A 22,886-nucleotide genomic window follows, 5' to 3' on the forward strand; every position below is an offset into this window, starting at 1 on the left:
TAGAACCCCTGGCGGCTACAATCCGAAATAACGTAGATATTCAAGGGATAGAAATTGGGCGTTCGCATTACAAAATATCCCTGTTTGCGGACGATATAATATTAACACTCTCAAAACCCCAGATTTCCCTCCCAATCTTACAAAAAGAGCTTTTAGACTTCGGAGTTATATCAGGCTATAAAATCAACAACGATAAATCCGAAGCACTAAACCTCAACCTGCCAGAGCCAGAGATGAAACTTCTTAAGCTAAATTTTAACTACCGATGAAGCTCCTCCTATATCAAATATCTGGGAGTAAAGATATCGGGGAACTACCATTCTCTATACCATCATAATTATCCGGCACTTTAACCTGCTGAGATGGATGTTGTTGATGGGATGTTTGATTCCTCCTTCCTCCCTTTCTACTTTCTGTTTCCATACCTATTCCTTCTTAATGCTTTCAATAAAACTTGTTTAAAAAAAACAAAAACAAAAAAACTTCTATATGAAGTTGAATAGTCAAGAGAAATATTAAAAAATACTTATTTTTCAAAATGATTTGCTTGCATTTTTAATTACACTTTATTAATTTGCATTAAATTGGATGTTTGTTTAATTAAATAACAAAAACTATTTTCATTTTTATTATAGTGTTCTGTATCTTGTGCCAACGGCACCCAGGAAAGGCAAGTTCTATGCAGTACAGGTAACAATAAAACTGGTGTTTGCAGTGAGGACAAACCAGAAACAATACGGATTTGCAGATTACCTCCATGTTCTGGTAAGTTCTGAATTCCTTGAATCTCTGTTAACCACTTTAGTGCCCTATAAATGTACAGTGTCCCAGACGAGGGTCAGCATGCCAGTGGATTTATGATTTACTCTGTATGTCATGGGACTATGCTTGCTTCGTAGGGGTAGTTTGCGATTTGGCCATGATCTGCACTGTGGAATGATGTTGAAATCATTGATTGCGCATGTAATGCCAAAGGGGGACATGACCATGGAGGTGGCAGAATCCTATTAAAGGGGTTAATAGAACGCATACTAGATAACAAGTAATTCGGTATCTGTCAGTATTTGTGTCAGAATGTTGAAGACTGCTTAGTGAATATGGTCCATTGTCAGGAAAGTCTAGCTATCTTTCTATGGTTATTACCACCCCTCCCCGCCCCCACCCCTACCATTTAAAAAAATAATCTAATATCACGAAATCTCACTGGAAATTAAAACCAATGTGCGTTAGTGGCCACTCTCTGCCTTCAGAACAGTGGGATGATGCTGCACTCCCCAATATATCAAATCAAAATAAATACAGGTGCGCCTGGTTCAGGAATCTTTGGGTAGTACTCCAATATCTGATAAGAAGGAAAAAACCTGGGCACTGCGGATTTCTGCTTAGAAAATTTATTGTGAGCCAAAAAGTATGACGTTTTGGCCTCAAGGACCTTTCTCAAATGCATATGGCATAATAGACAAACAACATTAAAAGACTTCTTAAATAGACCCCACAACATTTGTTCATAATTGTCACTGATTATCCTCCATCTCTGATTGTCCTTCGCTTCTAGTGATGCCTGGGCTGTTCTTTCCTCTCATTCATTGTATCATCCCTTCCATCAGATCTCGCGATATGTGTGACGTCATCACAGGGCGTCTTCCAACCTCCTGGTGCTATGATGCGGATGACGTCATTGCATTTCCTGTCCGACGTCGTTCCGCCTCCTGGGGGCTTCGTTTTGCCCTTCCTCTGATGCACACACTTCCTTCAGTCCCTCCAGATGTGGGGTGGACATAATGGTCCTTTTCATGCTCCGTGGTGTGTCCCCAGCAACGGGACCTCCCCTTCATTCGTCATAACTCTTCCTTAGTGTCTCTTTGTAAGGCAATCCCCTGCCTTCTCCAAGATGTGTATCCTCAATGATCGAAGTCTTCATTGTGTACCTCCTATACAGGGTATTTAGTGAATAAAGAGGGGTTTTAGAGAAACATCCATTTTGCCCTTTGCATACTAGGGAGGACTCAGTGTACAATATTCAAACCCTGATCAAATTACAATTTGCATTTTCATTAAAGATGCTTAGCATTTTTATTAAAATCAAAAAAACTCCATAGGTGTAAAAAAATATATAATATATCCCATATGAGCAGACATACAAACCAAAACATCAATCTAAAACTTCAAGCAGCAGCAGGTACCAGGTCACCTCTCAGTGAGGAAGCAACCTAGGAATAGATTATCATTGAGCCCTCTTGAAAAAAACATATCTAACGTAAATATCCAGAAGGCTTCACGTTGCAATAACAGGGTATCCCTATCCATCCCTGGCAAGCAATTTTTTACTTGTTCAATGCCCATTATTTTGAGTGAGGTTACGGAATGCCTAAATTCTCTACAGTGTCTAATCAATTCAGTTTCTTCAATCGCGTTATTGATCTTGCTTTTATGCTCTATATATCTTGTTTTCAGCATGCGTTTCATCTTACCTATATAGCTCAGACCGCAGGGGCAAGTAATCTTATAAATGACAAACAAAGTTGTACAAGTTATCCTCCCTTTGATTTTGTATTTCTTCCCACTCCTAGGGTGGGTGAATTCAGTACCCGTATTAAGGCTGTTGCACACTGAACAGTTGCCACAACGGTAGCAACCAGACTTTAAAGTGTCCAAGAAATGGGGTACAGTATAGGCTTCCTTTTTGTCCGCACTGATCAATAGATCTTTAAGATTTTGTCCCTTCTGGTATGCAAAACTTGGTTGTAATTTACAGGCCTCCTTAAGAGTACTGTCACTATTTAGGACCTTCCAGTGCCTCAAAATGCTCTGTCTTAAGAACTTGCTAGCTGTGGTATATTTTGTTACAATAGTCATCCTCCCTGGATCATTTCCAGGGTGAAATCTCTTTGCATGTAATGTGGCATTCCTGTCGGTGGGTTTCCTATATAAAAGTTGGTATTTATTTTATTCCCACTCTTAACTAGAAAAACTTCTAAGAATGAAAGTTGTGTTTCCCTCCAATTTTTTGTAAATCTTACAGGGGTTTCTAGTAAGTCTAAGTAATCAAAAAATTCCAAAAGTTCATTAGATGTCCTTTCCCATAGGAAGAACAAATCGTCAATATAACGACAATAATAAAGTATTTTAGAGAAAAATGGAGAGTCGTAAATATTTCTTTTTTCAAAATCAGCCATGAATAAATTGGCATATGAGAGTGCCACATTACTCCCCATTGCCGTCACTGCTATTTGTAAGTAAAAATCCTTTTCAAACCGAAAATAATTTTTGTATAGGATGAAATGCAGCAGTTACAAAATATAATCAACTGGAGGTCCCGTAACATTAGTCTCACTCAATCTTTGCCTTATTACTTCAAGACCACTCTCATGTGGTATAATGGTATAAAGATTAGTGACATCCATTGTTACCATAAGGTAGGTCTTATCCTCCAAAACCAGTGCTCTTATCTCTTCTAGAAAATCAAAGGTGTCTTTTACATGAGTCCTCTTTCACCACCAGAGGCTGCAGAAACGAATCTACATAAATGGCCAGTGGTTGATTAATAGAATTAGTTGCCGAGATAATTGGCCTCCCTGGTGGATTATAGAGGCTGTTATGTATTTTAGGTAAAGTATAAAATAGTTGTCGGCGCGGGTTCTTCATAATTAGGAACTCCAACTCCTTTTCCTGTAACCATGAGTTGCCCATTCCCAAAGTCAAAATATTTCTAAGCTCCGCCTGATAGCCTATGGTCGGATCTCTATCTAACGTAGTGTAGCAATGCTAATTACTGAGTTGTCAATTTGCTTCTATACGGTATTGTGAGTAATTTTGTAATTTTGTTTTTTTAAAGATAAGTTCTTTTTCCCCATTAAGAGCCTCATGCAGTAAAGGTTCATTAAAAAAATCACCGGGCCAATTAAATCACCGTTTTTATGAGCGTTGGTATCACGGTATTCAGAAAGCCTTCATTACCTGTCATAGCAAAATTCACAAAACGGGCGATTAGCCGGTGATCTGATGAACGACCCTCTGAAAAGGCTTTACCCGGCGAGTTGTATCTGCTGCAAAGAAAGCTGCTCTGAGAGAGCCGTCTCTCCCTGTGCAAATCTCGCCCGAAATGCATGTGTATAAATTTAATTTTAATAATAGTTTAGATGAGCAAGGGATCTCCTGAGCTGAACTGCATTGGTTTCAGCCTTGGGGACCCCCTACTTTCCGAGATACAGGCCCCGATATGGGGTGCCGGTATCTCCTATGCATTTTATTCCCATGGTCATGTGACGTGGAAATTTAAATGCATAGGAGATACTGGCACCACATAACGGGGCCTGTATCTCGGGAAGTAGGGGGTCCCTGAGGCTATCCGCTATGGTAATGAAGTTTACTGTAAATGCATTTTTATTGCATAGGGTTCATGCCAGGGTTCTCTGGTGCTAATATTAATGTATATCAGCTCCAGAGATTCCTGGCGTCAATCCTATGCAGGAAAAAAAAAATTCTAAGTTCCATCTCGCCGCTTCTCTGCAGGTTTCCAACACCTTTAAGCCAACTTTTTCTGGCATGAGGATTTTTTGATAAAATCACCATTCTAGAGCGGTGATAGGCGTTCATAGCCTAATCAATGCTACTAGAATTGCGTGAGTTTATGAACATGCCGAAAAGCGGTGATAAGTGGCTTATCACCGCTGCCTCGGTGATTTTTTTTATGACCAATTTTTTTGGAGCGATTCAGTCTTTTATCATCCACTTATCACCGCTTACTGAATAGCAGTAGGCATTTTGGGCGATAAGTGGCTTATGAACGCTTACTGCATAAGCCACTAAATCTTTAAGAAGTTTCTTTTCTCCTATTGAAAGATTGTAGGTGACATGGGGCCTTATTCAGAGAACATTCATAAAAAAAATCGCCAGGGATTTTCAAATGAATGTTTTTTGGGCGTTGCTATCACGGTATTCAGAAAGGCTCGAATACCTGTGATATAGCAGAATGGCCACAACTGGCGAGTTGCTGCCAGCGAGAGCCTCGAGCCTCTGCAAAGGCAAAAACCAGCGATTAATTTCTGCTGCAGAGAGAGCAGCTCTGAGAGAGCTGCCTCTCCCAGCGGAAATGTCGCCCGAAATTTATTTATTTAAATATACATTCCTTTAATAGTGTAGAGGTGCAGGGGGTCTCCGGAGCTGAACCATGTTCGTTTTGTGTCCAGGGACCCCCTGCTTCCAGAGATACAGGCCTCTTTATGGGGTGCCGGTATCTCCTATGCAAGGAAATGTCCCGGTCACGTGACGCGGGACATTTCAATGCAGAGGGATACCGGCACCCCATAATGGGGCCTGTATCTCGGGAAGCAGGGGGTCCCCGGACACAAAAATAGCATGGTTCAGCTCCGGAGACCCCCTGCACCTCTACACTATTAAAGAAATGGATATTTAAATAAATATGTAAAAACACATCAATACACGCCCCCCACCCCCCCCCTGCCCAAATCCATACAGTACAGTAATGGGCAAATTAACTATTATCCAGATATGGATAATATATTATTTGCCCATTATTAAACACTGCAGTCGCATACATAAATAAAATAAATAAATACAGTTATACTTACCACAACAGCAGGTCCCTCTGTCCTCCGTTGCCAGAAAGCATATATTGAAAAAAAATACATTCTAATGGTCCCTAACCCCTTAATCACCTACCCACCCTGACCCGTGAGGCCTAAGCACCCACCCCAGACTGACTATACCCACCCTATACCCATTGAGTAGTATAGTGGTACATCATACCCATATAATAATAATATGGGCATGATAAGCCTCTATAGCACTCAATGGGCACCCCAATAAAAATACAGTAATACACAAGACACACAGTAATAAAACCTAACTATACTCCCAAAAAACACACTTCACTAAATAAAATCAGTAGCCAGCTAATCCAATCAATAGAAGCAATTACAACATCAACAATGAATTAATTAAACCATTACCCAATCAAACCAATTAATCCATAAAGCAACTCAAAATGAATAGTAACACTAACCAATGTAAACAATGAATTAATCCTACATTAATTAATGCAACCATTAAAAGACAAATAAATACATTCAAACTATCTCTGAAGTATCCATAAAACACATTAGCTAACATAATATAACTTTAAGTACAAGCGAACACCAATCGCAAACCTTTTAATACATTAACCATAAACAAACAATCACATCCACATCAATAACAAGCGAGAAATGCCCCCCAAATATTGGCATAATAATGTATTAATCTGTACCCGAAAGAGGTACAGATTAATATATTATCAGTCAATGTGCCTCCCCCAAAAAATCAAAAAACACACCCAAAAAATAGACCTGTAAAAAGAAACATTTACAAACATAGAATATCTTACTTACCATTAGAAGCGGTGGCCCCTCCGACTCCCGGGGTAACAGGAAGCTCACGTACCTTGAAGGCCTCCAACAGCATCCGATGCCATCATCCATCAGGATCCGGCTCAGGTACCCCAAACTTCTTTTTTCTTTCTTTAATCACCGTCTTCTATCTTCATCTGTAACCATATCTTGTTGTTCTTTATCTTCTTTCTTCATCTGTCAATCCTTAAAACCCCATGTTAAATCCCAGCCGATGCTGTCTCGTCAGCTTCTTGGGCTCAAATGAGGCATCACGGCCTTAAATATGGCTTGTGACGTCACATTTACCCTCACAATGGTTAACAGCCACCTGATTGGCTGTTAAAACCATGTGCAGACTAAATTTTTTTTTTCTGTGACGTCACTTAAAGGGAATGATGCCAGCCAATCAGAATGGCTGTGCTTCATTTACCTTTAACATGACGTCAGTAAATCCAAGATGGCCGCTGTGTCACAAGGTATTTCAGCCAATCAGATCGTGGGGACCAATTCCACGTGACGTCACAGAAAAAAAAAATTTAGTCTGCACATGGTTTTAACAGCCAATCAGGTGGCTGTTAACCATTGTGAGGGTAAATGTGACGTCACAAGCCATATTTAAGGCCGTGACGCCTCATTTGAGCCCAAGAAGCCGACGAGACAGCATCGGCTGGGATTTAACATGGGGTTTTATGGATTGACAGATGAAGAAAGAAGATAAAGAACAACAAGATATGGTTACAGATGAAGATAGAAGACGGTGATTAAAGAAAGAAAAAAGAAGTTTGGGGTACCTGAGCCGGATCCTGATGGATGATGGCATCGGATGCTGTTGGAGGCCTTCAAGGTACGTGAGCTTCCTGTTACCCCGGGAGTCGGAGGGGCCACCGCTTCTAATGGTACAGTAAGTAAGATATTCTATGTTTGTAAATGTTTCTTTTTACAGGTCTATTTTTTGGGTGTGTTTTTTGATTTTTTGGGGGAGGCACATTGACTGATAATATATTAATCTGTACCTCTTTCGGGTACAGATTAATACATTATTATGCCAATATTTGGGGGGCATTTCTCGCTTGTTATTGATGTGGATGTGATTGTTTGTTTATGGTTAATGTATTAAAAGGTTTGCGATTGGTGTTCGCTTGTACTTAAAGTTATATTATGTTAGCTAATGTGTTTTATGGATACTTCAGAGATAGTTTGAATGTATTTATTTGTCTTTTAATGGTTGCATTAATTAATGTAGGATTAATTCATTGTTTACATTGGTTAGTGTTACTATTCATTTTGAGTTGCTTTATGGATTAATTGGTTTGATTGGGTAATGGTTTAATTAATTCATTGTTGATGTTGTAATTGCTTCTATTGATTGGATTAGCTGGCTACTGATTTTATTTAGTGAAGTGTGTTTTTTGGGAGTATAGTTAGGTTTTATTACTGTGTGTCTTGTGTATTACTGTATTTTTATTGGGGTGCCCATTGAGTGCTATAGAGGCTTATCATGCCCATATTATTATTATATGGGTATGATGTACCACTATACTACTCAATGGGTATAGGGTGGGTATAGTCAGTCTGGGGTGGGTGCTTAGGCCTCAAGGGTGATTGAAGGGGGTATTAGCCCTAAGGATGGGTGTTTAGACCTTGCGGGGGGGTAGCGGTTGGGTTAACCCCTTTATTACCTTAGCGGTATTAACCGCTGAGGTAATGAAGGGGTTAAATCCCCCCGCAACCCCCCCCGCAATGCCTAAACAGCCACTAAGGGCCAAATTCCCCCTTCACCCAACCCCGATAGCCACTGTATTGTATTGTACTGTATGTTTATTAGAGTAAGCCTGGCACGGGTGTTTAACCCCTTCATTGCCTTAGCGGTTAGCCGCTAAGGTAATGAAGTTGCTGTACATTCATGTTTCCTGCCTCGGATGCATGCCGGGGGGGTCCGGAGCTGCTATTAATGGCTATCTGCTCCGGAGACCCCCGGCATCAATCCGAGGCAGGAAAGGGGCCTGATTTCTTCTAAGTCCCGACCCATCGCAGCTCATCGAGGCATTTCCCCACCAATTGCCCAACAATTTTGTGGGGAAGTGGATTTGGGGAGAAAATCGTTTTTTAAGCCTGCGATGGGCTGCGACACCCGACTCGCGTGTCTCTGAATAGCGGGAGTTTATCAACCCTCCGAAAATGGTCGATAAGGGCCTGATCGCTGCTCAGTCAGCGAATTTCGGACGGAGATAAATATTTTGCGTCGATACAGGCCGTTATCGAGCACTTATCGAGGCTATCTGAATACCAGTAGCCATTTTGGTCGATAAGTGCTCGATAAGGGCCTTATCGAGGCTTTCTGAATAAGGCCCATGGTGTTTTTTGGCATGATACGTCCCTAAATCCCTTTTGACCAAACTCATGAAATGTTAACTGAGGGATTTTTGTATGGTGCGATAAACTTAGATTTAAGTTTACATACCTCCTGCCGTAACTGCTGCTGTGGATTCTCTGTTGTGCTTTGCAACCTACTGGAGAAAAAAGATTTGATGTTAAGCTTTCTTTCTAATCTGAACAGTTCGACCTCACTGTCGAAACGATTAGGCAGGGTAGTAGGTACAAAAGATGGACCTTTGGACAGGATATTTATCTCAGCATCTGAAAGTAGTTAGTCCGACATATTAATAACAAGGTTCTGTGAATGTTCTCTTGCCGTGGGCGCAACACCGGTGGTGTTCTTATGCTGCCCTCGTCCCCTCCTTGTCTTTTGTCTTTTCCCTTTGCTATAGGCATTTTGCCTTGTCCTAAAAAAGTACTGCCACGTGGTGTTGGGGCCCGTGCGGTGTCAGCAGAAGAACAACTGGCTTCTGAATCAGTTGATTGGGCACCTGCAGTTTTAGGTATAGTTTTGGGTTTGCCCTGATATCTCGTGCGCCGCTCCTGTTTAAGCCAAAGGTAAACAATGAGAAAAAATAAGGAGTACAAAATGATTGGACTTCGAAGAAAATTCACTTAATTGCACACTACTAATTAAAATATAACTTTTAATGAATTACTTAAAACATATATTACCGAGTGTGTATATAACGCAAATAAAAATAAATTAAATCAGAGTACACTAGCACCAGAGTCACCTTATAAATTAAGATGGAAAACCTCCTACTAAGTATTAATGGCAGGGTAAAGGGGACTAATGGTGCAAACAGTCACGGTAAAAAACCCACTGGATCAGCTTGTAGCACAGATGGTAAATAAATAGTGTTGGTGGTGAGGATAGGAGTAGAAAATAAAAAATAAATTCATAAATTAAAGCAACACCTAGTAATAATGTGTGCTGCTCAAACCACCCTAATAAATCATAAGTAAATAAAGAGTACAAGATAGTTAACTGTGGCTGCACCCATGATACCTAACACTCATACTGCAGCAAATGTGCAGATTTAGTATATTCACAGCACATATGCTGCAGGAGGCACATAAATGACTAGGTGGAAATCTTGATAATACCCTCACTGCCTAATAAACACTATAACCAATAGCATAGTAGTATATGAAATCTACAAGCTTAAGTCATTGACTGAAAACACTGTATTAAAACAGCTCCAAGTAGGAGACTGACAACAACATTGCGTGCCCAACGCACGTTTCCCTCCAGCTATGGAGCTTCGTCAGGGACAAATTTTGCAAGGAAGGGTAAGCAGAGCGTATTTATACCTTCCCATCTCCATAGGAACGTAATTGACGTGAGCCGCCATTGCGTATGCGCAAAACATGTGCATGCGAAGCCAAATAAGAACATTAAATTGTACAGATGGTAGGCACCCATAAAGTTAACAATGTGAGTACCATAGGAAGCTGCCAAAAGAGACTCACAGATCGAGATGTGTGGTGTAGTAACGGCCAAAACGGCTCGTATCATATAAAGTAGCTACTGCGCATGCGCAGGGAGATAGAAAATTAGTTGGTGGAGTACCCTCTGTCCATATCCACAGAGGGCAGAACATACAGAGCGCAGATGTGAGCTGATAGTCTCAAAATACTCACATAGTTACAATACGCTTATGTGAAGTAACAATAGCAGCTATACCCAAGGTAACATCATAAAAGAGAGATGAGCAAACACCTGACCCTAACTTTAAAGACAAGTTATACAACAAATGTATGTATTTGGCACCCGTAATAAAGAGTACAATGTGTCAAGATATACAGTGAAAAAAAATAATAAATATAGAATTAGATATATACATGCAAAACCTATATCATATTATGAAGCAAAAATATTATTGCAATGAGTTGCATGTTTATAATGGTTACACACAAAATAAACACAGAGGGGTTTATAACACTAGTAATATAGTCACTAGTTAGAATATATTTAAACCAATAATTAAATCATTATAATGTAAGTGAATACCAAGGATGAGTTACCCACATAGAGGACAATGGAATCTCCTAAACTGAGAGACAGTTATTATAATAAAAAAGGATCGGATACATCCAGACCAAGAAGCAGTCAGTAAAGTTTAGTGGGGGATTAAATGAAAGCAAAAATTTCAGATGTACGGAGTGTAAGTGAAACCTTCATTGAGCCCATTTGGACTCCTAGTTTTTAGCTTATAGATCCATTCAGCTTCAATACGTAACAGCAGTTGATCAGTGTTACCTCCTCTAGCAGGGCATTTAAGTTGGTATATACCAATAAACTAAATGCTATTAATGTCACCATCATGGAACTGTGTGACATGTCTTGCAACTCGGGTTTCAGTGGAGTGCTTGACAGAGTTGACATGTTCGAGGATACGTCTACGAAATTGCCTTGTTGTCTTACCAACGTATCTCTTCCCGCAGTTGCAAGTGATAAGATAAATTACGTTGGTGGTCCTGCAGTTGATAAAACTGTCCACAGACTGCTGATGAGTCCCATCATGATTGGCAAATGTCTTAGCTATAGTGACATGTTTACATGCCTTACAGCCCTGACAGCGGTACATCCCTTTAATAGGACTCAGCCAAGTCCCTGTCCTTGCCCATTGGAAATGACTATGGACAAGAGAGTCCCGCAGATTTTTGGACCGCCTGCTAGTGATGGTTGGTCTGGGGACAATGACCTTAGCTACTGTAGATCCACATCCGACAGAATGAGATGCCAATGTCGGGCAAATATTATTTTTATTGCCCACCATCTTCTGTTAAAGGTGCCAATACATCTTATGGTGTTGTCCTTAGTTGTAGATACATTAGAGGACAAAAGAGAATCCCTGTCACTATGCAGTGCCCTGTGATAGGCTTTATTGAGTGTTTTGATATTGTATCCACGACTGAGGAATCTAGAACGTAGTTCCTTAGATTGTATAATAAACTCCTGTGTTGTGGAGCAATTCCTCCTTAATCGGAGTAATTGCCCAATGGGGATTCCTGCTATGAGGCTAGTTGGATGCAGGAATTTGTGCCAGCAATAAGCTATTCATAGCTGTACTTTTCCTGAAAACCTTTGTTTGGATGTTCCGGTCAGTATCGACATATACTCAAATCAAGAAAGGTGATGGATGTGGTACTAAGTACAGTAGTTAGCCTCAAATTCAATAATATAATATAATAGGTTTACATTTACTATTTAATAATCAACTCAATTAGTATGATTTTGTGATCACTCCCCCCCCCCCCCCTTTCTGGTCAAAGGTAAACAATGTCCTGTTTATAATCATTCACCACTTTTTTAAACTTTTGCGTTTTGAAGTGGATCAAGTCCTCTTTAAACTTTTTAAGCCGATCTGTAAGACCATCCAAGGATATCACAGTCACGTCACTTTGGTGAGTTTGTTCAATAGAGATCTCAATTTTCAAAATCTCATGTCTCACTTTTGTTAATTGGCCACCCACTTCCTCTATAACTAATAATATCAGATCCAGTGAAACCCTATTGAGGATCCCACACCAATTATTACAGAAGTCTGAGTTATCACTCCCAATTGTGGGTCTGTTGCGGATGCGGAATCCTCTAGGGATCAGTTTTTGTTTATAGTATTCTGAGAGTGTTGTGCCATGCGAAAATAATTCTATTTCTTTCTTTTTTAATCTCTCTACAGTAGGTCATTTATATAATCAGTCGGCCTATCTGGTCCGAAAGCCTCCTCAGGAGTAGACAAACAATATTCTCTCCACTTCCTCTGGATTAAACGTATTTATAAGAGCCCTATTTGTGATCCCTATGGACAAATGAGTCAATCCTTCCATATGGGAATATCACACAGAAAACTGAACCAGTGCAACCCAAAAAAATAAAAAAAAGGAATTTGAAAGAGGGAACAAGAATGAGAAAAAATCCTGTGTAGTTATATAGGTCTATATAAGAAATATTCAAAAATACAGCAAAATTCAAACATACCATAGAGTGCTGCCAACAGCAGCCAGTATGTAAAAACACTAATTTAGTAGTACTTGGGTGCTAGCATAATATTTAGAAAATACTTACAGAACAGTGGGATGATGCTGCACTCCCCAATATATCAAATCAAAATAAATACCGGTGCACCTGGTTCAGGAATCTCTGGGTAGTAACTCCAATATTAGGTTAGAAAGAAAAAACTTGGGCACTGCGGATTTCTGCTTAGAAAATTTATTGTGAGACAAAAAGTATGACATTTCTGCCTCAAGGGCCTTTCTCAAATGCAAATGGCATAATAGACAAACAACATTAAAAGACTTCTTAAATAGACCCCACACATTTGTTCATTATTGTCACTGATTATCCTCCATCTCTGATTGTTCATCGCTTCTAGTGATGCCTGAGCTGTTCTTTCCTCTCATTCGTTGTATCATCCCTTCCATCAGATCTCGCGATATCTGTGACGTCATCACAGGGCGTCTTCCAACCTCCTGGTGCTATGATGCGGATGACGTCATTGCGTTTCCTGTCCGACGTCGTTCCGCCTCCTGGGGGCTTCATTTTGCCCTTCCTCTGATGCACACACTTCCTTCAGTCCCTCCAGATGTGGGGTGGAGCTAATGATCCTTTTCATGCTCCGTGGTGTGTCCCCAGCAACAGGACCTCCCCTTCATTCGTCATAACTCCTCCTTAGTGTCTCTTTGAAAGGCAATCCCCTGCCTTCTCCAAGATGTGTATCCTTAATGATTGAAGTCTCCATTGTGTACCTCCTATACAGGGTATTTAGTGAATATAAAGAGGTGTTTTAGAGGAACATCCATTTTGCCCTTTGCATACTAGGGACTACTCAGTGTACAATATTCAAACAATAAACAAATTAAAATATGCATTTTTATTAAAGATGTTTAGCATTTATTTAAAATAAAAAAAACTCCATTGGTGTAAAAAAAAAAAATATATATATATATATATATATATATATATCATATATGAGCAGACATACAAACCAAAACATCAATCTAAGACTTCCAGCAGCAGCAGGAACCAGGTCACCTCTCAGTGAGGAAGCAACCTAGGGATAGATTATCATTGAGCCCTCTTGAAAAAAACGTATCCCCCAGGACGTGGAATGAAGTCGGACAGGAAACGCGATGACGTCATCCATATCATAGAACCAGGAGTTTGGAAGATGCCCTGTAATGACGTCACAGATATCACGAGATCTGATGAAAGGGATGATACAACGAATGAGAGGAAAGAACAGCCCAGGCACCACTAGAAGCGACGGACAGTCAGAGATGGAGGATAATCAGGGACAATAATGAACACATGTGGTGGGTTATTTAAGAAGTCTTTTAATGTTGTTTGTCTATTATGCCATTTACATATTTACATAGTTACATAGTAGATGAGGTTGAAAAAAGACATAGGTCCATCAAGTTCAACCTATGCTAAATTTAGACAACAGATACTCTATCCTATATCTATACTTACTTATTGATCCAGAGGAAGGCAAACAAAAAACCACATTAAGTGGAAAAATTAATTCCTTCCTGACTACAAGCATTGGCAATCAGATTAATCCCTGGATCAACATCCTTCCCATTTATACTTATTTGGTATATCCCTGTATACCTTTCCCATCTAAAAAGATGTCCAACATTTTTTTGAACAAATCTATTGTATCTGCCATCACAGTCTCCATGGGTAATGAATTCAACATTTTAACTGCCCTTACTGTAAAGAACCCTTTAATTTGTTGCTGGTGAAATTTCCTTTCCTCCAACCTCAAGGGATGGCCCCGAGTCCTTAGTACTGCCCGTGGGATGAATAGTTATTTTGAAAGCTCCTTGTATTGTCCCCGAATATATTTGTATATAGTTATCATATACCCTCTTAGATGCCTCTTTTCTAATGTAAATAAATCTAATTTAGCTAGCCTCTCCTCATCAGTTAGAATGTCCATCCCCTTTATTAATTTGGTGGCTCTTCTCTGCACTCTCTCTAGTTCCATAATGTCTTTTCTTAGGATTGGTGCCCAAAATTGTACTCCATATTCAAGGTGCGGTCTTACTAGTGCTTTGTAAAGGGGCATAATTATGTTTACTTCCCTTCCATCCATTGCCCGTTTGATGCAAGATAAAATCTTGTTTGCCTTTGCAGCTACTACATGACATTGGGCACTACGGCTAAGCCTGCTGTCTACAAGCACTCCTAAATCCTTCTCCATCAAGGATTCCCCCAATATATCTCCATTTAATTTGTAAGTCGCCTTTTTATTCTTGCATCCCAAATGCATAACCTTACATTTATCTTTATTAAACCTCATTTGCCATTTACCTGCCCACGTTTCCAGTCTCTCCAAGTCCTTCTGAAGAGAAATTACATCCTGCTCCTATTCTATTACATTACACAATTTCGTATCATCAGCAAAGATGGAGACTCTGCTCCCGATCCCAACCTCAAGGACATTAATAAAAAAGTTAAAAAGCAGGGGTCCCAGTACCGATCCCTGAGGTACTCCACTCACAACTTTAGCCCAACCTGAAAAATTTCCAATTATGACAACCCTCTGTTGTCTGTCCTTTAACCAGTTTTCAATCCAGGTGCATATATTATTACTGAGTCCAATTTGCTTTATTTTGTACACCAACCTCTTGTGTGAAACCGTATCAAAAGCCTTTGCAAAATCTAAGTAGACTACATCAACTGCATTACCCTGGTCTAAATTCCTACTTACCTCCTCAAAGAAACAAATAAGGTTAGTTTGGAAAGATCTATCCTTCATAAATCCATGCTGACTATTACTAATAATTTTGTTTTCCATTAAGTATTCCTGAATGTTATCCCGTGTAGGCGGACGCTCACAGAGGTATGCAAGGGAGTGAAATTAAATAAGCCTTTTATTGCGCCTTTTCCTTAACATCAGGAAACCATCCAAACAAGGGGTAAACAAAGCTTCTATTCACTTGGGAGTATTTCTAGTTAAATACTATGCGGTTCACAACTCCCTTAGATAAGCATGTCTCCCAGCCCCAAACATATAGCATGAAATGAACAGATATAAAAAGTCTTGTAAATAAAAGTCTTATCGGTTCCTTGTGGTTTGGAGGGAAAATCTTCTCTGTCCCTGGTTGCTACCTTTTCTTCAGGGTTTGTCAGCATTCAGGTTTAGAAGTTTCCCCTGTGTCTTGAAAGCAGCTCTGCTGTTTCTTCTGGCAGGGCTCAAGACAAGTGTCTCCAAGTTCAGCTCAGGTGTGAGCTAATCAGTCTCTCTTCCTGTCTCAAAAGACAGGCTTTTCTAAGCCATCTAATCAAGCAGGTGGTGTTTGTTAATTGACTACCAGCAGTTAACCACCACACTGCTGGATTAGAGGCACATTACCTGAACAGGGATAACTCCCCTGTTACATCCCGTATTAAACCTTCATGTAGTTTCCCTACTATTGAAGTCAGGCTTACAGGTCTGTAATTTCCCGGTTGTGATCTAGCTCCCTTTTTAAATATAGGCACCACATCTGCTTTACGCCAATCTTGTGGTACTGAGCCTGTGGAAATGGAGTCCTTGAATATTAAATATAATGGTGTGGCTATTACTGAACTTAACTCCTTGAGAACTCCTGGATGTACAGTATGCCATCGGGGCCAGGTGCCTTATTTACTTTAATTTTTTCAAGGCGCTTATGAACTTCTTCCTCAGTTAACCAATTTTTCATTAATATGGAGGTTTTGGCTTTCTCCTGCGGCACTACTATTGAACTTGATTCTTCCCTGGTAAACACAGAGGCAAAGAATTTGTTTAATACCTCAGATTTTTCCTTATCCCCAATAATCTGCTTACCCATCTCACACTGAAATGGTCCCATTTGCATTTGAGAAAGGCCCTTGAGGCCGAAACGTCATACTTTTTGGCTCACAATAAATTTTCTAAGCAGAAATCCGCAGTGCCCTGGTTTTTCCTTTTTCACTTTGTGCCTTCAACATGACCCCAGACCATGGTTCTGTTCGTTTTGGGTCTTTCTTTTCTGGCATGATAAACAATCGCATTAGTGTCTCTCTTAGAAGATGAATATTTAACTTGTATTTCAAGGCGCAACTTTTTTTAAATGTTAAAAATATTAATATTCTCTGATCATACAGTACCGGCATCTTTTATTCGAACACTTCCCGCACGGCACGATGCGTGCGGGAAGCGTGGTGACACGGCTTGTTGCAGCGCACTGTGACGTCACTGTCACGTGATGCGCCCGGCTTCCCTGGCTTCCCCGGCTTCCCCGACACCCCTGGAGTGTAAATTGAGGTAAGCGGGGGTGCGGGGGTGCGGGAAGCAGAGGGGCAGAGCAGGAGCCGGGTTCGGGGTCAGGAAGGGGGGCGAAAATGCGCCCGAAGTGGAGGGGGGGTGCGTGGTGGAACCGCGGCGGCGCGCGGTCTTGACTGGCACCACCAGGAGTAGACCCCGGCATGCCGCCAGCATTACATAGAATAAAAGCTGCCGGTACTGTAAATGATAACTGAGGAACATGCACTGTTATGTTCTCCCTAAAATCAAGAGCAGTAAAGATGATTTTTTAAATCATAATACCTTGCCTTTGTGCCAAGCATAAAATAAAAGAGTGAGTTCCTTAATTTGTATAATTTTCAAATAGATAAGATAAAAGTAAATGCAATGTGTATTATTTATATTGAAGTCCCATTGAATTAAAAAATATAACCAAAGGGTTAACTTCCTTATATTAGCTCAGGGCTCACCTAGTCCAGTTCTTCCCATTGTAGAGGGAGTTATTTGGCCATCATACATTGCATTTGTAATGGGGTCACTGAAACCTGGAGATCCAACAACCTGGTTCACCTTACTAGTTATCCCTAGCTACTTCTTGAACTACCTTTTCTGGGAGAGACAGCAACGTAACAAGGGCAGGGCAAGTGGGGGATCACTTGCCCAGGGTCCAACAAAATCAAGGGGAGCAAAACCAGTAAGCAAAAATATAAAAAAGTTATTTAAAAAGTTGTAAATAGCGTGGCGAGTGCTTACCTACAGTAGTTCCACTTTGTTTTTTTGAAAAATGTACATCATTTGTGCTACAGTATGTGCACACGTACTCACCCTATGATGATGCACGTGACACCTGCTGATGTTGATGATATCATGTGCAATGTCAGTGTTTCAATGTGTTTGGTGAATTTCTGACTGTATACAGTATCATGATTTTTTTTAATGCCCTTGTGTATTTTGTTTGAGATTAAATGTTACTATGAGGTCATTACATTAGGTCCTAGAGGGGTCGTAGGAATTGAGTTGTAAGTATTTATAAGTCGTGATTATGTCACATTGTGGACGGACGTTCCCAGAGGTACACACTTGGAGTCGTTTATAATGTGAAATTATAATAAGGCTTTATTGTGCCTTTTCCTTTTCATCAGGAAATTCATCCAAACACGGGGGGGGAACAAAGCTTCTAATCACTTGGGAGTATTTGTTGTGAAATCCTTGCAAACAGTTCACATCTCCATTAGTTAAGCTTCTCCCAGCCCAAACACATAACATGAAAATAAGCAGATATAAGCAGTCTCTTAATACTGAAAGTCTTATCTGTTTCTTGGAGGGAAAATCTTCACTGTCCCTGCTTCAGCTCCCTTGTCTCCAGGGTTGGTCAGCATACAGGTTTAGAAGTTTTCCCTGTGTCTTGAAAATCAGCTCTGCGGTGCAGAGCTTAAGACCGGTCAGCTCCAGAGATCTGGGTTTCTTTTGGTCAGTCTCTACTGTGACTCAAGAACCTCTGCTCTGTCTCAACAGGTCAGCTCACACGTGAGCAAAGGAGGAGACTTCCTGTCTCAAAGGCAGGCTTTTTCTACTACCTGTACTCAGTCAGGTGGTGCTAGTTAATTTGCTACCAGCAGTTAACCACCACACTGCTGGATTAGAGGCACCTTTGTGAACAGGGATAAGTCCCCTGTTACACACATCATGAGAGAAAAGAGAGGATCACCCTGTTACGCTGTGCTCGCCACAAACAGTACGAGACCCCGGTACTGAGATGGGAAAAGGTAAACACAACCCACAGACACGGGGGCCACATCCGGAGTGTTGGATAGTCTTGGTAGCAGGGTCTGGAGTGGAGAGATCAGGGTAGTTGTATACTTGCCAGGTTAAGTGCAGGAGAGGTCCGGAGCATGGAAGGTACTATGTCAAGGTCAGAGTTGGAGAGAGTAGGGTAGTTGAAGTTCAAAGCTGAGATCAGGATTCCAGATAAGCGGGTGGTCAAAGGCAAGCCAGGTCAGTAAACGAGGGGTTAATCTAAGAAGCAAGGCAACAGGACAGGGACAAGACAGGATCAGCAGAGGCAAACACAGAGTAACACAATCTATGCTCAGCCAAGGTGCCAATGGCACAGCTGAGCATATATAGGCTTGATTAGCCAATCCCCATGTGGTGTGGAGCAGAGGCGCGGCCTCCACAGAAGCCTGTGATTGGTTCCAGCCTATGAGCAGGTGCAGCGGTTTGTATCAACTGATGATGTTGTTGCCACGGAGCTTGGGGCGTGGTGCACATGTCACGTGCGTGCGCTGTGCACTGGGAGCGTGCAGCGTGATCTGGAGGTGGAGGCCGAGTCCGCGGCATCAGGTGACGTCACTGCTGCACGCATTCCCGCTGTGCGTGTCATAGTTACATAGTTACATAGTAGATGAGGTTGAAAAAAGACATACGTCCATCAAGTTCAACTTATGCTAAATTTAGACAACAGATACTTTATTCTATATCTATACTTACTTATTGATCCAGAGGAAGGCAAACAAAAAACCCCATTAAGGGGAATTATTCATTCCTTCCTGACTCCAAGAATTGGCAGTCGGATTAATCCCTGGATCAACATCCTTCCCATGTATACTTATTTGGTATATCCCTGTATACCTTTCCCATCTAAAAAGATGTCCAACCTATTTTTGAACAAATCTATTGTATCTGCCATCACAGTCTCCATGGGTAATGAATTCCACATTTTAACTGCCCTTACTGTAAAGAACCCTTTCCTTTGTTGCTGGTGAAATTTCCTTTCCTCCAACCTTAAGGGATGGCCCGAGTCCTTTGTACTGCCCGTGGGGTGAATAGTTCTTTTGAAAGCGCCTTGTATTGTCGCTGAATATATTTGTATATAGTTATCATATCCCCTCTTAGACGCCTCTTTTCTAAAGTAAATAAATCTAATTTAGCTAGCCTCTCCTCATAAGTTAGAATGTCCATCCCCTTTATTAATTTGGTGGCTCTTCTCTGCACTCTCTCTAGTTCCATAATGTCTTTTCTAAGGATTGGTGCCCAAAATTGTACTCCATATTCAAGGTGTGGTCTTACTAATGCTTTGTAAAGGGGCATAATTATGTTTACTTCCCTTCCATCCATTGCCCGTTTGATGCAAGATAAGATCTTGTTTGCCTTTGCAGCTACTGCATGACAATGGGCACTATTGCTAAGCCTGCTGTCTACAAGCACTCCTAAATCCTTCTCCATCAAGGATTCCCCCAATATATCTATATCAAAAGCCTTTGCAAAATCTAAGTAGACCAGATCAACTGCATTACCCTGGTCTAAATTCCTACTTACCTCCTCAAAGAAACAAATAAGGTTAGTTTGGCAAGATCTATCCTTCATAAATCCATGCTGACTATTACTAATAATTTTGTTTCCCATTAGGAATTCCTGAATATTATCCCGTATTAAACCTTCAAGTAGTTTCCCTACTATTGAAGTCAGGCTTACCGGTCTGTAATTCCCCGGGTATGATCTAGCTCTCTTTTTAAATATAGGCACCACATCTGCTTTACGCCAATCTTGTGGTACTGAGCCTGTGGAAATGGAGTCCTTGAATATTAAATATAATGGTTTTGCTATTACTGAGCTTAACTCCTTGAGAACTCTTGGATGTATGCCATCGGGGCCAGGTGCCTTATTTACTTAAATTTTTTCAAGTCGCTTATGAACTTCTTCCTCAGTTAACCAATTGTTCATTAATATGGAGGTTGTGGCTTCCTCCTGTGGCGCTACTATTGAACTTGATTCTTCCCTGGTAAACACAGAGGCAAAGAATTTGTTTAATACCTCAGCTTTTTCCTTATCTCCAATAATCTGCCTACCCATCTCACACTGAAAGGGTCCTATATTTTCTTTTCTCATTTTTTTTGTTATTAAGGTACTTAAAGAACTTTTTAGGGTTGACCTTACTTTCTATTGCAATCCTTTTTTCATTATCCATTTTTGCTAATTTAATTGCCCTTTTGCAATTTTTGTTACATTCCTTATAATTCTGATACGATGTCTCTGTCCCTTCTGACTTAAAGATTCTAAACGCCCTCCTCTTCTTGTCCATTTCCTCCACTACCTGTTTATTTAGCCACATTGGTTTTGACTTATTTCTTTTATACTAATTACCCAAGGGTATACACTGATACGTGTGCTTTTCTAACAATGGTTTAAAGATTGCCCATTTATCTTCTATATTTTTCCCTGCAATAACGTCATCCATTGTATTACTACTAGATTAGACCTCAGTTTATTAAAATCTGCCTTTCTAAAGTTTAAAGTCTTTGTTGAACCCAAGTAATCTGTTTTTTGATAATTTATTTCAAATGAGACCATGTTATGATCACTGTTACCCAAATGTTCCAGGACTTGAATATTTGTTATTACTTCTACAGTACATTGTTTGATATGACCAAATCCAGAACTGCCCCTCTCCTGGTTGCTTCCTCAATAATTTGGGTCATATAATTATCTTTAAGCACCCCCAAAAACCTGTTTCCTTTTGTTGTAACGCTAATCTCATTGCCCCAGTCTATGTCTGGATAATTAAAATCCCCCATTATGCAAACATGACCCAGTTTTGATGCCTTCTCCATTTGCAAATGTATTTTAGCTTCCTCAATCTCACAGATATTTGGTTCTTTATAGCATATTCCCACAAACATTTTCTTTATACTTTTACCTCCACTGCTAATTTCTATCCACAAGGTCTCTACATTTTCATCATTCCCTTCATATGTATCATCCCTTATAATAGGTTTTAGATCTGGTTTAACATATAGAGATACTCCACCTCCCCTTCTATTTGTTCGATCCTTCCGAAAAAGAGAATAACCCTCTAAATTAACGGTCCAGTCATGAGTTTCATCCCACCATGTTTCAGTAATGCCTATGATATCATACTGCTCCCTTGTAGCTATTAATTCAAGCTCCCCCATTTTATCTGTCAGGCTTCTTGCATTAGCAAGCATGCATTTCAGGTTTTTTTCAGCCTGTACTATTATCTTATCTGCTCCTTCCTTTCTGCTCCCACTTGGTTTAGTCTTTAGAAGTTTTCTAGTATTATCTCTATTTACTATGGGTATCTCACTGCTTGTCAAACTTGCACTTGCCCCCATTCTACCTCCATACCACCTTGTATCCTCATCTATTCCATTTAGTTCATTATCTGTTTCATTCCTCTCCCCCCTCCATCCTAGTTTAAAATCTCCTCCAACCTTTTTAGCATTCTCCCCCCTGGCACAGAAGATCCCTCTTCATTGAGGTGCAATCCGTCCCTAGAATATAGATGGCACCTCTCAGAAAATGAGTCCCAGTGCTCTAAAAACCCAAACCCCTCCTTCCTACACCACTTTCTTAGCCATGTATTAACCTCCCTGATCTCTGACTGTCTCCCTGCGGTAGCGCATGGCACTGGTAGTATTTCAGAAAATACTACCTTGGATGTCCTTGCCTTAAGCTTTTGGCCTAGATCCCTGTAATCATTTTTTAGGACCCTCCATCTTTCTCTAACTTTGTCATTGTTCCAACATGTACCAAGACTGCCGGGTCAATCCCAGCCCCCCCCCCCCAACAATCTGTCTACCCGATCCGCAATGTGCCGAACCCGAGCACCCGGGAGACAACAAACTGTTCGGTTCATGCGGTCCCGGCAACAGATTGCCCTATCTACCTTCCTAATAATGGAGTCCCCTACCACCACAATCTTTCTTTGCATCTGAGCATCCTGAGTCCCCACTGTGCTGGAGGAACTATTCCGCTGGCTGCTAGAGGAATTAGTCTCCCCCAGCCTAGCCATTTCTGCCCCAACATTCCCAATATCTTCATTCAACATGGCAAA

General features: G+C 40.6%; 1 protein-coding gene across 4 annotated transcripts in view; it reads left to right on the forward strand.

Annotated features, from left to right (window-relative positions):
- Positions 1-22,886, forward strand: part of LOC142495769 (A disintegrin and metalloproteinase with thrombospondin motifs 2-like) — a 1,094,144-nt gene that overhangs the window by 1,014,258 nt on the left and 57,000 nt on the right. For all 4 annotated transcript variants that reach the window (XM_075601705.1, XM_075601706.1, XM_075601707.1 and 1 more), the window contains one exon: positions 636-765. In XM_075601705.1, coding sequence (XP_075457820.1) covers positions 636-765 — 130 coding nt within the window. The remainder of the gene's footprint in view (positions 1-635; positions 766-22,886) is intronic.

This window comes from Ascaphus truei, chromosome 5 (genome assembly GCF_040206685.1).
Source record: "Ascaphus truei isolate aAscTru1 chromosome 5, aAscTru1.hap1, whole genome shotgun sequence".
NCBI classification, from domain to species: Eukaryota; Metazoa; Chordata; class Amphibia; order Anura; family Ascaphidae; genus Ascaphus; species Ascaphus truei.